Source organism: Nannobrachium achirus (assembly GCF_963921795.1).
Source record: "Nannobrachium achirus genome assembly, contig: SCAFFOLD_259, whole genome shotgun sequence".
NCBI classification, from domain to species: Eukaryota; Metazoa; Chordata; class Actinopteri; order Myctophiformes; family Myctophidae; genus Nannobrachium; species Nannobrachium achirus.
Genome location: NW_027664754.1, coordinates 70,544 through 87,500, shown reverse-complemented (window position 1 = coordinate 87,500; position 16,957 = coordinate 70,544). Strand labels below are relative to the sequence as shown.

Genomic DNA, 16,957 nt, shown 5'->3' with positions numbered 1-16,957 from the left:
ATAGCAAAAACTATTTACGGTACAAATTCACAATGTGTGGCCATGTGATGCATTGTGAGCTTGTAGATTGGCTAATTTTGATAGGTCTGTGTGACCGTGTAGCCTAGTATGACAAAAGGAATTCATTTATAAAAAATAAAAAAGGTTTCTGCCTGGCAGCAACGATATAGGTTACACTTAGTATAGTGAAGCAGGTCACAGAAGCACTGTAGATGAAAGATGAGATCTAAAAGAGGTCAAAGAATTACAACATTTGTGGAAATCTGCAGGGACGGCTCCAGGGTGGGGGCTAGGGGGGGCTCTAGCCCCCCCTGGTGAAGGACTAGCCGGAAATCTCGCTGGAAATCTGTAGGCTTCTGTGTTATGCCATGTACTGTCTAGTGTACTGTCGATGGAACCCATATTTACTTAATAAACAGTCCCAATCCACTGTGTGGGAAACACTGGCATAAATGAGCTCTTAGGTGAGTTTGGCAGCTGGTAGCAGCGGGTGGTGTGAGTGACGCAGTGTGCTCAGACCTGCCTGACTTCAGTCCAGCTCTAACCTCCCTAACAGTCCTCCACGTAGCCACCATCTGTAACCGCCTGACATCATTATCCATCATTACCGTAGGCCCCAAACCCACCCTGGCAGCCAGGGGGACAGAGAGAGAGACCCCTACCACTGACAGACTGACCCCTGCCTGAGACCCTCACTGCTGGGTGTTATTAAGTATTGACAGTTCAAGTGGTTAAATATCTGAAAACCCAAATTGACATGAATCCAAAATACACTGATGAAACAATGAAACTATATGGAATCTATGAACAGGTTGTGGGGGTCCCTGCTTGATCTCTCTCTCAACTAAGGGGTCCTTGGCCTGAAAACGTTGAAGACCCCTGCTGTAAGTGAAAGTGGTTATTAACTGAGCCTCTCTATCTGTGAGTTTTATAAATATTGAACCAAGAGCTTAGCTATACCGTAAATAATGACATAGTATCCATTGGAACACAGGTTCTCCTTCCTCACCCCATCTCCTGTAAAGTAACACTTATGGAACATATACGTGGTTTCCGCCCGACAGTCATATAGCAGTGACGAAACCAAGCAAACACGGCCCCCATGCATCGGTGGCGGCTCGCTCTCCCCCAGCGGCCCCTAGCAGCGAGACGAACCAATTAAAACTCAATTCACCGACTCAAACGTCCTGCCGAGAGAGTGGCAGCATGGCCGGGCTGATAAGGGGCTCGGTGCACGTATACCCGCCATATTACACGGCGCCTCGGCACTGAGGGAGCTACACTTAGACCTATATGTTATCTCCAAACACTGGCGACAACAACAGGCAATTTGTGGAAGGTTAGAGGCTAATTAGTGGGTGCACGGCGGCACGCTGTGTTATCATGTTTTGTTTTCCCTTTAGGCTTCTTCTAGGCATCTAGCGAAAATGGCTCATATATGAATGCCAAACGCTGCTGTCATTTAGTTGTGCAGTTTAAAAGTCTGTATATGCACTTTATGTATACACTACAGACGAAGCATATTGCTGCCTTGTCAGGAAAAAAAAGACACATCTGGTTTTAACTATATATGTGTAATAACGAGATAACCATGTCCGGACAAAAATCAATTCTGGTTTTAACAAGATACGTAGGCCTATTGTGTAATAACGAGATGACCATGTCCGGACAGAAATAAATTCTGGTTTTAACGAGATACCGGTATACATGGCGTCGTAGAAAGACAAGACCTGTACTGATCCCGCAGGGGAAATTTACATTTTGATTTGTACATTGACATTATTGTCTTAGAAATGCGACAAAAACGAATACATCTCCTAATTGAAGGCTTCGTGGAATACTCCTTTAAATTCACTCACGAGACCCAATGAAGCTGGTCGATTTGACACATGGCCCAAGTGCGTGCCACCAGTGGCGTCAGTTCAGATAAAGCTAAGGTATGGCAACATGACTGGTGTCTTGCATGTGCGCCTTCGCGCGCGTGCAAGACACCAGTTGCAAGACACCAGTTGGATATGGCAGCCTGGAACGGTTGTTCAAGTGCAGCTAAGCTTGGCATGTTAGTAAACGTGCCACAATACCTTGTTAAAGTGACCATTTTGTTAAATTTTGCATTTGTAGTTACGATATTTCACTGTACCGGTAATTTAACAACATATAATAACTAGAACAGATAGACAAAGAGACATTCATGGATTTATATTTAAAAGTAACTTCTATTTTCCCCCCTGGACCCAGGGTATGGCAGCTGCATACCCCTGCCATACCCAATTGACGCCCCTGCGTGCCACCAAAACTGTGGGAGGAGTAGCGCGGCAAAATAAAGTTTATCTAGAAAGATGGAAAGAAAAAAGTCGGACAAGTATAGTCTGGTTTCCCTTACTATTAGTTGATTGTTTGCGACCGAAGGTCTTCACTGAATGGCTCTTAATTACAAAATAGCTAACCAACACATGTCATGTTAACGGCATCATCAACACACATTTTTTTAGGAATAAGATAACAGAGATGTACAGTAGATGTTAACATATTACTCCAGTTACCCCTTGTAAAAGCCTGATATCAAGATTTATAAATAATGTCAATAACTAATACAGTTTCGGTAGGACATCTGTGGCAGTGGTTCACGTCAAGGACCCACACACTATTCATTTATTTGGCCACACACCCAGATCTCAAAATATTTTGAGCCAGGGACCCCCATACTGTACAATATTTGCTACAAGATTTGCCTTGTTAAAGCTGCATTATGTAATTTTCCTCTTCTACCCCGGATTTGAACCCTGTTTCCTCCATAACTTATTAAGTGCTGAAATTGTTACCATTGAGCTAATAGAGCCTGCCTGCTTGCTCAGGGGATGAATTGAATCTTGGCCATCAGGTCAAAATTGTCCTGATCCTGTCTATAGGTGAGACATGACCTTTGACACAATCTAAATGTCTCAATAGAACAGCAAGGAGACTTAATACCACCAAGTTATATAGTATTAACATACCCTATCATATTAGGGCAAAACTACATTTTATGTAAATGAAAAAGCTTACATAGTGCATCATTTTTACAAGATATTTTGAAAATAGCAGATCTACTGTAGCTTGTAGATCGCCTATTTTGAGATAATATGTAGGCTATTTAATGGTAAAACTGATTTTGTTTCTGGGGACACACAGGGGTCCTTGAGGGGGTTCCAAGGGGGTCCCCAGCAAACAAAACATGCGTTGTGATCCGCTGCTTTTGAAAAATCTTTAAAAAAATATGTGAAACATTTTAACAAGAAGCATGAAGCACTGATGTAGATTACTACAGTATGCAGGCAGCAGATGTAGTGGGTGAATGAATGGTGACACGTTGCTGCCCCCTGCCGTAAAATGGAAGACACTGGACCATTATGGAGCTACTACTGTAGGCTATATACAGTAGTAACAAAGCTCATTTCACGATGAGAATTATTTTCAGCTTTTCTTTTGTTGGAGATTAGAATACAACCTTAAGACCCTTGATGCCTGTAGTTAGAGGTAGGGATGCATTGTTTTGTGTGAATAGTTGGAAGTTATATTGAGTCTTTACTTGAAATTTATGGAAGTATTGAGTTCTAAACAAAAGTACCATCTTTGGTAATTGGCTTAATATGAAACAAAGATTGTTCTTGGCACACATTTGCACTTGGGAAAGCCATCCCTCGAAGACTGGGATGGCATCGGAATTGGGGAGTCAGGTGTCGGTCAACTGTAGTCAACCTACCTGGTTCTGATAAGGGTTGGGACTCAAAAAAGGAGGAAGAGAGACAGTCTGAGAATGAGAGATAGCAGGTGAAAACAAACATTGACATTTAGTGTTGGCCCTGTTAAAACAACAAGGTTGTTGTGTTGGGGAATTGGGTTTTCACTTAGTATTTATATACTGTCGTAGGCTAAGCAGCTGACAAGACATTGAGATGCCAAACAGAAGTGCACTAGTAGCTGTAGCCAACACTTGACAGGCAGGCCATCAAAGAGAACAATACCTGGGCACTTCAGGAGACTACCCAAGCAAACTGCTGTAAAGAACATGCAGAGGAGTCGATTGCTCCAGTATTCTTTATTTGGGTAGTAGTCTCTCCCCTGAAGTGCCCAGGTATTGTTTTATTTGATGCAGTTGTCCCGGTTGAGCACCGGCACGTCCTTCTACCAAATGCTGGCTGAAGTGCGCAGACATCTCATTACTTGAAAGGTCATTCTTTGAAACCGAAAGGTCTGATTGTATTAAACAATGTTAAACTCACAAACATTGTAGCTGAAAGGAAAGCTTGGGTTAGTTTTTGGTTTCATAAAATTCCACCATAGACTTGGGCCTAAAAACACTTAGGCCCTAAATCAGGGGTCAGCAACCTTTTTTAAATGAATGCCATGCCATGTTTTTTATTTTCTAGATAGTGTGCCATATCAACATACATTTTAATGACACCCCATCAAAATTCTGAAATATTATGATTGTCAGAACATTGTTGCAACGATCATTCAACTCAGCAATAACCCACCCATCTCCCCGACTCCCTCCCCAGACAGTTTAATGAATGTAGAATTATGTGCAGGATGTAATTTGCTGCACCCTCCCCTGTGCCAATGTTGGCACCAGTGCCTAAGGTTGCCTACCCCTGCCCTAAATCATATATGTTATCTAAAAAATATATCTATATTTAAAAACAAAAATGTGACAAATCGACTAGCTTCATTGGGTCTCGTCTGGGTGCATGCTAAGAGATTTTATCATAATTATAGGTCGCAGTATACCATGAGAAATGATGTAGCTTGTCTCCGTCTGTGTCAGTCCTTCAGTCAGTCAGTACACATGTTTACAGTCTATTGTTTCCCTTGTCACAGTGACATCACTCTGACATCATGCTCTGACGTCACTGTGATGTAGGGTAACCACTCTTAACAGAATGGGTTTGCTGCTCTGACATCACGCTCTGGCTTCATGTCCCTTTTATGCCCATTGCCCATATAGACAAGGCAGAATTTCTGAAAATGTGCAAATGAACAAACTAGTGTTAAATATTGCTAAAACTAAAACCATCGTATTTGGGAGTCGGTATGCTCTTGCTAATGCCACTGCACTTGATTTACTTGTAGATGGAATATCAGTTGAGCAGGTAACTCGGGTCAAATTACTGGGCGTGAAATTAGATGATTTATTATCTTGGTCTGATCAGATTGATCATATTGTTGCAAAGATGGGTAGGGGCATTGCAGTTTCTAGAAAATGCTCAGCTTATGTTCCATCTTCTGTCATGAGTGAAGTTGTTCGGTCACTTGTTTTATCACACCTGGACTATTGCCCTGTTATTTGGTCTAATGCTGCTGAGAAACACATGAAGAAACTTCAAATCGCTCAGAATAGAGCAGCTCGATTGGTTCTAAATTGTTCTTTCCGTACCAATGTATGTGAGATGCATAAGCAATTATCATGGTTAACCGTAGAGGTGAAATTAAAATATAGCCTTTTGATGTTCATGCATAATGCTATGTGGAACAACACACCACACTTCTTTCATGAACAGATATTATTTTCAGGTTTCTGTCATGAACATTATACCCGTCAAGTGAGCTCAGGTCATCTGGTTGTGCCAAGTCACAACCAGAATAGTATGCTGAGAACTGTTCTTCACAGAGCTTTTTCAGCTTGGAATATGCTCTATATAGATTTAAGACATACCAGAAGCAGATTTTCTTTTAAAAGGTTACTCAAACATAAATTGACGAGTCCTTCATAGATGTTTGTGTTCTCTACTTTTGTACCTTATTTTTATTTATGTATTTCGTGTAAACACTGTATTTGTGATTATTGGTTATTGTTCTCTGTTTTTTATGCAGAGAGATGTCACTGTTTTTGCTATTAACTCGATTTGTGTCTATTTTAGATAGCAACATTTTTACTATTGTCTGTTTTTACTGTATGAATTATTGTGTGGACCCCAGGAAGACTAGCGACCACTTGTGGAAGCTAATGGGGATCCTAATAAAGAATGAAAAAAAAAAAGAATAAAGTCCCGAAGGCATTTTGCGAATATTTATTATATACAACTGTTCTAGGGGTATTAAGGGATGCTGAATCCAAATTTGCTGTATATAATGCTCAAAAATGTTCCTAAATGGCTCAAAACTGAGAAATCCAACATGGCCGCCACTGCAAGGCTGAAATCTATTTAAGTGCAAATCTTTTTGACTAAACATGGTAGAAACTTGAACTAAATGTGTTTTTCTAGGTTAGCCTACATGGGGAATTTGAAATTCTATCCTGATTTTATATCAGACGTGAATAAATGGCTTGAAACTCATGAAATTCACAGGATACTGTCTGAGGATCAACTGGACACACTCCTTGCCTTCCATGCCCTTACTGGATGTGACAATGTGTCTCAGTTCAGCGGCCACGGAAAGAAGACAGCCTGGCAGGTGTTCGAACAACATCATACTGATCTTGCTGGCCTTGGGAAGGGCCCTTTCACAGAAGATATCGTGACATCATCAGAAAGATTCATTTGTAAGATCTATGGTGTGCCTGACATTGATTCATGCAACAAAGCACAAGTAAAGTTATTCTGCAAAGGTCGTCCCCAAGAGACTCTGCCACCAATCACAGATGCTGTGAGGTTCCATATCATGCGTGCACACTATCAAGCAACTATATGGAATCAAGCTCACCTGCCACACCCCGATCTTCCTCCAGTGGAGGAAATGGGATGGATGATCAAGGAAGGCCAGTTAGTGCCACGGCTACTCTCTCTGCCACCTATGCCCAAAGCCTGCAGGGAGTTCACTTCATGTGGGTGTACAAAGGAGTGCCTCAGCCAACACTGCAGCTGCAGGCATGTATGTATAATAAATTGTACTAATGGGATTTGTAATTTTAGAGAATACTAGCCTACTAGACTGCATACTAGTCTAGACTCTTATATGTTGACAGCTTGATGAACCCTACCCTGATGTACTTGTGCTGGCTATAAATGTTGTATCCCCTTCTCTTCTATCTATTCTAAAGATTCATATGGCATGTATGGAAGCATGCAACTGCAAAAAACTCAACACTTGCCGGAACACTGAGGAAGACTGAATAAGCTGCCACAGTAAGGATTACAGTAAGAAGTATTCCCATGTACATTTACTTTTATTGATATGGTAAAATACTATTATATTATATTATAATCCATTCTATTCTATTCAGTAAAAGTGGAATTGGATGCATGCAGCTGCAAGATACCTATGACATCTGCTCGAAATATGGATGACTGCAAATAGGCTAAATTAATGTAGCCTACCTTCATATTAACACATGGGAAGCCAAGGTTTATAACATTTCTAGCTGTTGGTGCTGCCGTCGTTCACTTACGCTTTAATTTTGAAGAGCCTCGGAAACTTTGTGCGTGTGCACGTGAGTGTCCACTGACGATTGAGGAGGATAATCCATTTGTTTACAAACGCTCGCGAAACTAAAATCCAAACCGGGGCAGACCATCGCGGTAAAGTGTCGCCGTGAAAACAATCAGATCTCTGCTTCCCTGGCGTTGTTTTCATCTCATTCATAAATAAAGCCCTTCTTATGTTTCAAAGTAGAATGTAAAGCAATGTAAACTGCCTCCGCATTTTCTCCCCCTGTCTCCCTGCCTGCAGCTGCGGGGTGACGTAATGGACTCGGGTCATTCAGAGGGCAGCTGCAGGCACGTACAGTTAACTCTTCGTTGCCTCGTCTGTCAACGAGATAACTCCTTTTGGCAGGGGGACACCTAGTGGCCTTAACTCGTCACTGAACGAGTTTGGCTCCCAAGTTGTTAAGGACTATACGTATATAATTTGCATATATGACTTGTTGATAGAAAAATCTAAATCAAACAAGTTTTGATGAATAAAACCACAAATTATGCATCAATAACGAACCTTTTCTGCTATACATGTATGAGTTTCAAGCCAATTATTCATATCTGATCAAAAATCAGGATAGAATTTCAAATTCCCCATGTAGGCTAACCTAGAAAAACACATTTAGTTCAAGTTTCTACCTTGTTTAGTCAAAAAGATTTGCACTTAACCCTTAAGTTCTGTTCAGATTCACTACACCTTCGTTCTGTTCGGGTCATTTTGACCCGGTGGATATTTGGTTTAAAAAAAACAACACTAATATAAATTTTAACTTAACAAATCATCATGATACATTGACTTTGACTCAATACCAAACAATTCATATGATATATTTGGTAAATGTTTGCATTTCTGCTTTGCTCTATCACATTAAACACTGAAAGAGCTAGGCGTTTTTACTGATTTAGCTGAAATCCATGTAAAAAAAAATACTTCATTTAATACTGGGCAATATTGCTCATGCTTATAGGAAGGGGGGGAGGGTTCGGAATGGGGCTTCGGAAGGGGGGTGTTGAAAGTGGGGGTGACTGTGTGTCTGTGTTTTGGCATAATACTGTGTATTTCTGTGCTTCCGGGTCAAAATGACCCGAACAGCACTTAAGGTTCAAAAAATATGAGGGGGGTGTAGCATGGGTGTAGTGCAAAAATATTTTTTTTACATGTTCATCTCAGAAGAATCTTTAAGGCCAGCGAGTTTCAGGTGGAAACATTTTTAACTTCTACCTTTTTTTTTCAAATGAAAATGTAAAACGGGTCAAAATGACCCGAACAGCACTTAAGGGTATAGATTTCAGCCTTGCAGTGGCGGCCATGTTGGATTTCTCAATTTTGAGCCATTTAGGAACATTTTTGAGCATTATATACAGCAAATTTGGATTCAGCATCCCTTAATACCCCTAGAACAGTTGTATATAATAAATATTCGCAAAATGCCTTCGGGGTTCTGATTTTCTGAAAATTTGATCCTGTCTATTCCCTTTTATAGTTGACAATGTGATGTCAGAACATGCCCATTTATGGGCATTCCCAGATCACACTTGCAAATGAATTACATCCTTGTCCGTTTTATGCCCATATATGGAGATCCCTGTCCCAGTGACATCAATATTAAGGGAATATCTGGGAATGCCCATATATGGGCATGTTCTGACATGCCCATATATGGGCATTCCCAGATCACACTTGCAAATTAATTACGTCCTTGTCCCTTCTATGCCCATATATGGAGATCCCTGTCCCGATATCATCAATATTAAGGGCATATCTGAATGCCCATATTTGGTAATGCCCATATATGGGCATGTTCTGCCAAACTCAACAGGCACTGTTGAGATTGGGTAACTGGTCCGATATACATCACTGGCCAGATAGCCAAGAATTGTCGCGACCTCGCCCTTTAGGGCGAGGTCGCATGTCGCCCTGAGGCGTCTTACTAGTATACATTTATTTGTGAATACATTTTCTCCATTGACTTGAATGGGAAAATGCATAACTTTTTCCAAATATGGATATGACATCAGGGTTAGCACCACTCAAATAGAAACTGACAGATACAGAGATATCCATACCATATATGGGCATAAAACGGACAAATGGACTGAATACATTTCCCAGCAGATTCTTCGTGACAATTTCAGAATTGCAGAGTTGCATCCCAGACAGCTGCTTGATCGAATATTTACATAGCTCACATTAATTTTATCAGACACATCCCCTTTCAATATAATTACTGACTGTTAATTTAACTCTGAGAGTGTACAAATGGACCATGGAATAGTTCCATCCAAAGGGAAAACCCTTGAAACCAGTAAGACTCCCTAATCGGGAGATAAGCGACCGTTGGTCGCTTATCTCCACAAATATCACAGCCTCCACCTCTCACGTCATACGGGCAGCCATAGTTACACCTGGAATGTTGAATCTCCATATATGGAGATAACCTACCCATCACACAAAGTCTGACCTCACCAGCCCATACCTGGGCATGGACGACTTATATCTCCATATACGGAGATGGCCATATATGGAGATACGATGACATCACAGAGTCCACAGCTGATGATGTGGCGTGATGTCATACAATACACAAACAAGCCCTATATAAAGGGGCAATTCTCACCAGGGAAGAGAGCATTCCCCACTAGCTGAGTATCTTAAGATGGTTGGATGTGATGATAAGCCACAAATAGGCCAAAAGTTTGTTTTACCAATTATGACATACGGGCAGTTGACAGTTTGCCATTGTTACTCATTGAAGTTGAATCTCCATCTGAATCCCTTTTATGCCCATATATGGAGATCCCTGCTCTGAGTATCTGACATCACTAATCCCTTTTATGCCCATATATGGAGATCCCTGCTCTGAGTATCTGACATCACTAATCCCTTTTATGCCCATATACAGTATGGAGATCCCTAACAGAATCCATTTTATGCCCATATATGGAGATACCTGCTCTGAGTATCTGACATCACTGTGATGTCACCTGTTTATGCCTAAATATGGAGATCCCTGCTCTGAGTATCTGACATCACTGCGATCTCACCTGTGATGTCACAGTGACACATCACCTCAGTATCTGTGATGTCACAGTGACACATCACCTCAGTATCAGGCGTTACACGTATACATTGAGCAGGGCAAAGGTGTGACGTGTGTGACGGACGGACGGACGGACGGACGGACGGACGGCCGGTGGAGGTTTTCATACTAAACTGCGACCTTACGGTCGCAATAACACAGAGTGACGTCATCTAATGGGTGATGACGTCACTGTGACTCATCATCTGCATCAACAGCCAATGAGGGAGCAGCATTTTTGGTGATGTCATCACTCACCATCAACAAGTGCGGATAACCAGACTATAAATGGGCCATTCTCCATCATTGGTCAAGTTTTACGTGTCATCATTATTTGTATTGTATGCAGTGACATCACCAAGAATGCTGCTCCCTCATTGGCTGTTGATAGTGATGATGAGTCACAGTGACGTCATCACCCAGTAGATGACGTAACCCTAGCCCCAACCCTACTATAAAAGGCCGGAGCGGGCGCACCTCTAGTCATAACCTCTGGTCATATTGATGATACGAGCAAGACAGCTTGGCTTGAAGGTGTTGCAAACAGAGTGCAAGAAATATGAAAACAGAGATGTTTCACTGCATAAAATACAAATAATAGAGCTTTTGGCGTTTGAAAAACAACCCCGTAAAACGTAATATTCCACCCCATAGTAACACAATAATCATTACGTTCGCACCTGACACACATGCAGTGGGATACCAGATAACCGGTATTAAATCGTTTTTAACACGCTATGTTAATGCTGTGAGTCTTTTCTAAATGTGGAGTTCCATGCAGCTTGACAACACCAAGTACTCTGATCAGAAATATCAAGCTCCATAGCGTGGAAACGGACACGTGCAGAAACTGCATTTTTGCATTTCGCTGTTAAGTAGCTACAGATATCACTGGGTGGCTACACTCTTATTAGACCCTGTCTATTATCTGTGTGCTCACACAGATCAAGGCAGACAGCACGGACCCAACAAACATGACGTTCCTTCGAGTCAAAAGAAGGCGGGACACCAGTCCCACCGATAGGTTGTTGCTGGCATACAAACGTATTCGACTGGAGAGTACCTCTCAGAGCCCGGTGGAAACGGTACCAGAGCCCAGTGAAGCCGAGGTCGAGAACTCTGTGTTCAGACTGGTGGTGACGGTGGCAACGCCGGACGCTCCGGTTCACAGGCACGTCCGCGAGGCCCTGGCTCGGCCCCACGTGGCCCAGGCGGCCCGCGCCCTGCGGCCCTCTGCTGCCAGCACCCACCGGGTCCTCGGAGAGCTACGCAGTGCCAGGTGGAGCGCTCTGCGAGAAGCACGCTACCGAATCCTCTCCAGCCGCCGTCCGGGGCTGTCGGGCCCCCAGGAGGGAGAAGGAGGCTCCTCCAAGCGGAGGTGGGCAGAGAAGACAGAAGGAGATGAGCAAGTGGTGGACCTCGAACATGAGTATGAAGAGGAGAAGGACCAGGGAGAAGCTCTTGGCGAGACCTTGTTCCCGGACCCAGAGACGGTCCTGTGCAGCAGTGTGAAGATGCTGGAGCGTCTCAGCGTGACCACGGAGCAGCAGGGAGAGGTGGAGCACCTGGAAGAGGAAGACGACTTCGTCTACGACCTTTACTACCAGGAAACGGCCACCACCACCACGCCCGGCTGGATCCAGGACATCCTGTATGTGAGAACCTACGCAGACGAGGGAGAGCTGGTTCCCGACCGTGAAGAGGAAGCCTACGAGGACGAAGATGACGAGAACGAGGAAGGCAACTGGAGGAACGACTACCCTGACGAGGAGGAGAGTGACGAAGGCAACGGTGACAGAGTGGACGACGAGGTTGAGTATGATGTGAATGAGGAGGAAGGCTACAACTGGAGGGACAAATACGCAGATGAGGAGAGTAACGAAGGCAGCGACAGAGAGGAATGTTAACGATAAAGCACTCTATTCAAAAAAAGGAATTCCGCAATGTTCTTGGTTGTATATACTGCAGGTGTTTGGGGAGTGGTGTTGTTTCTGCCAGGACACCGACACCAGGAGGCTTGTCTGGCCATTTATGGATTATGCAGTAATGTAGTCAATAGTAAGACACCTCAGGGTGACATGCATAAGTAAGGGCGGGGTCGCACCGATTCTTGTCTATCTGGCCAGTGATGTATATCGGACCAGTTACCCAATCTCAACAGGCACTGTTGAGATTGGCAGAACATGCCCATATATGGGCATTACCAAATATGGGCATTCCCAGATATGCTCTTACTATTGATGATATCGGGACAGGGATCTCCATATATGGGCATAGAGCGGACAAGGGCGTAATTAATTTGCAAGTGTGATCTGGGAATGCCCATATATTGGCATGTCAGAACATGCCCAAATATGGGCATTCCCAGGGTTCTCCAATTATGGGCATAAAACGTACAGGGATGTAATTTGCAAGTGTGATCTGGGAATGCCCATATATGGGCATGTTCTGACATCACATTGTCGACTGTGTGCATAAAATATATGGGCATAGAAGGGACATCTAGCCAGAGCTTGAGGTCACAGTGACATCAGAGCATGATATCAGAGTGATAGGGAACCAATAGACTATAAAGATGTGTACGGACTGACGGGAGAACTGACTGAACAGACAGGCAGACAGACAGACAGACAGACAGACAGACAGACAGACAGACAGACAGACAGACAGACAGACAGACAAGCTACGACATTTCTCATGGTATACTGCGACCTTTGGTCACAATTACAAAAGTAGAAACTACTACCTTTGATGCACAAATACATTTCCACAAGGCTTCATTCACTAGTTTAGGCAAGGTTGATATAAAGACTGTCTCAAGACCTGACTTACTCTGCCACTCATTTGTGGTTTAATCTGTTTTCAATATCTGAAATAGTGTCATTTTTGTCTTCCTCAGATAGGACTTATACAGGAGGTCTTGTTATGGTGAAGTTAAGGTTACATTCTTTCCCTGGTAGGGGTGTGGTCCAGAGAATAATACTAGAAAAATGCTATTTTGGAAATTGTGAGTATGGTTGCCCTGATGTGAGTCAATCTGGAAATTGAATTCTGCAATTCTATTATCAGAACATTAATAACTAGAAAGATGCAATTGGAAATTACAAGTGTGGTTGCATACTATAACTATAGCCAAATTGTCGTGTGAAGCTTGACCAATCCTCGAGCTAGCACCACTCCCCCATTGATCTCAATGGATTTACTATTTATCTATATTAATAATAAGAAATCCGGACTAGAACTATAATGTGTTGCCTACAGCAACCCGCACTAGAAAGATGCAATTCTGGGAAATTGCAAGTGTTGCAGAGCTGAATAACACCCAACGAGACAAATGCTCTGTTAATGCCGCCCTCTGACCTGCGCGGCAGTAGTGAGTTGGCGCCGTGATGGCAACGACAAATTGTGAAAAGCTATAAGAAATTGAGTCTCCATCGGGTGGAATATTTTTCATTTCGCCTTAGAAATGTATTTTAAGCGAGTGCAGATTGATTTAAGCCTACATATAACCAACTATATAATCATTAATTATAAGTTACAGATTTTGATGCAATTTGTTTCCAATTGTGCAAAAGGTTCTCCGACAAATATGTCCCTGGCTCCTTGCGTTAAAGTTTTCACTTTAATGTTATGAATGTGTAAACTGTGTAAAGTCAAAGATTCCAAATAATCGTTTCTAAATAATAACATGCATTTCTCACCCGCTTATCTTGCGGTTGTCATGTCATGTTGTATCTTCTGCTTGTGTTTACATTGTGTGATGAGTGAGGGCAGTTATCACACGGCTGTTGAACAGCCAGCTCACTGTACATACAGTACAGCAGTGGTTCTCAACCTTTTCAGGCCGCGACCCCCAAAATAATCATATTTGAACTGGGGACCCCTCCACCCTGACGAGCACTAAGAGTTGAGGCATTATATTTTGTATAACACGGTTCTATTGTGAAAATAGCAGATGTCCATGCTCACAATGCCTCGCGTTGCAAGGTGTTGTGAGCATGTAGATCGGCTATTCTCACAATTTCTGCCTCTAATATTTGACAATTTGGCCAATGTTTAATTTATCATTTTAGAGGTATTAAAAAGTCCTTAAATTGTCACTTTAGAAATGTGCAGATACCCTCTATACACTTAAATGTGACCACTGTACAGTAGGGTGACTGTATCTGTCCTGCTCTCAGAGTTCCTCTAGATGGTGGTAAAGTGTTGCAGTTCAATGAGCTTCTTCCAGCAGTCCAGACAGTGGTTTTCAAACCTTTTCATATCAAAGTCATTCATAAAACGTATAATATACATTGGGATAGAGAACAAGCAAACACTGATCAAAAATAACAATTGTTCTGCATTCTCTAATTGTATGGACTTCTTGTGAATTAAGTAAATGCTAATGTTTGTCCAAAAATGAGAACCAATACATGCAGACAACATTCAGAGGACAAATTTCATGTGCCAAATCTATTGTGACAAAAACACCTTGCTGTTCTAACATCCACTGTAATAGTCTGTCTCTGAGTTCAATACAAATGTATATGCAACATTAATGTAGGCCTATGTGTGATTTAAATATTGATCTGCTATTTTCACTATTTCTGTCTCTGATATTTGAAAATTTGACCAATGTTTAATTTGTCATTTTAGAGGTATTAAAAAAGTCCATAAATTGTCTCTTTAGAAATGTGCAGACGCCCTTTATACACTTAAACGTTATGTTGGTTTGTTTACTGTTGAGTGAGGAAACCATGTTGCACATTAAGTTAATTATCTGGGGACCCCCCACAGGTTGGGAACCACTGTTGTAAAGTGGTGCTGTAGGTGGACCACCTGACACTCTGTCTACTCTGAATCACCCAGACTGAATCATTCCAACGAGGACTTTTTTTTTGTTCATTTTATTGATGCAAGAAAAGATATTAGAAGAAGAAAACCATCCATTCCATTCCTGTAGAGCCAATGTCTGCTGGTAAAGCTGTACTATGTTCCTTTCTTTTGTAGTGAATTACAGTGTTATGTTGTCCAGTCTCTATGATAATACAATATACTGTAAAGCCCTTTGCACAGAGGAGAGTTGCGTATTTTTCATTTGCTGCATGTGCGGAATGGGTGCTGCGGATCCCAAAAGGAGTCATAAAAGGAGAGTTTTTTACCGCATGCGACAAGACGCACGAATCGAACTGGGTTCGATCGAGAAAAAAAACGCACCGCCGCAGCCACTCGTCGCACGGCTAATTCGGATCCGGTGTGCATGAGGTCGTAGAGAATCATTGTTTTCTTTTAAAAAAATGAAATTGTCCGTTTTATCCGTGCGGATAAACGCGTCATGTGTGCAAAGTGCTTAACTCGTACATCTGTATGGTACAGTATGCTAAATCTCTACCGTTGGACACGACTGGTTTACAGGTAAAACATTCTCCCCTGAGCAAGCGGGCAGGCTCTGTTAGATAAGTGTTGCACAGGAGACCCGGGTTGGAATCCGGGGTAGAACAGGAAAGTTACAGAGTGCAGCTTTAACGTCTTGTCTCTTCATTCCTTCAGTTTAGTTTAGTTACAGACATAGAAAAGCAGAATGCTGGATGTGTGTGTGTACATGTGTGATCTCTATGTTATTTTTGTGAGGGCATCAGCTGGCTTCTTGCAGACAGATGGAAGTACAGCCGTACAGAACTTGTCGTTCCAAAGGTGTTTGCCTGTTAAACAAACGCAAACACAAGGGTCATTATAGTTAACAAAAAAAACTACAATTGGAAACACACATCATGAGTTTCCAGTTCAAATCGACACGTGAGCCAATCAAAAGAACTAACCCAGAACGGGAAATGTTTTTTTTTAAAGGGAAATACAGATACAGTATACAGTCAAACTGAAGGAAACGGGTGGATTGAACTGAAGGTAACTTGTTGTGACTTACTTCCGTAGTTGATGTGCACACAGTTTTCGACTCCCTTCGAACCCTTGTTGTTAGGCTCACCATTTTTCCAGGCAGTGAAGGTCATTGGGCGGCCATCACTCCACAGCCAAACACCCTCCTATAGGACATCACAGTACAACATCATGTCATGATGACCAACATTCGTACCAAGTTTGGTGTGGATTGGACCAACGGTACCCCTTTGCATGTCATGTTTATGATGCCCACCCCTGCCTACCCATCCTATTGGCAATTCTATTACAGGCTAAGGGTTAGACTGGGAGTTCAACGGGCAGATAGAGACATTTTGGGACTATAACAAACAGTGAAAACACCACAAGAGGTGTATGTGATTTTGCAGGTAAACGACACCACACTGATAACTGCTGCTTTAGAGGGAAATGATGGGTAAATAATGTAGGCCTATGTATTGTTTTGTTATGTAAACACAGAGCAAAGTTACATACTATGCCAAGATAACAAAGCATACCTTCGCGGCGTCACAGCCTCCAACCCAGGCATAATTGGCCGTCGTTGTTGGAAAGGATGATGTCCTGGATGAACTTGTGTTCTCC

At 42.4% G+C, this 16,957-nt stretch overlaps 1 protein-coding gene across 1 annotated transcript; it reads left to right on the top strand.

The window, feature by feature from the left end:
- Window positions 1–11,421: 11,421 nt before the first annotated feature.
- On the top strand, window positions 11,422–12,384 carry LOC308280818 (putative RNA polymerase II nuclear localization protein SLC7A6OS; the record flags this gene model as incomplete). The annotated part of the gene is made up of 1 exon (XM_080755135.1): window positions 11,422–12,384. A coding segment is annotated over one exon (963 nt), but the record flags the coding sequence as incomplete, so codon positions are not given.
- Window positions 12,385–16,957: the final 4,573 nt, after the last annotated feature.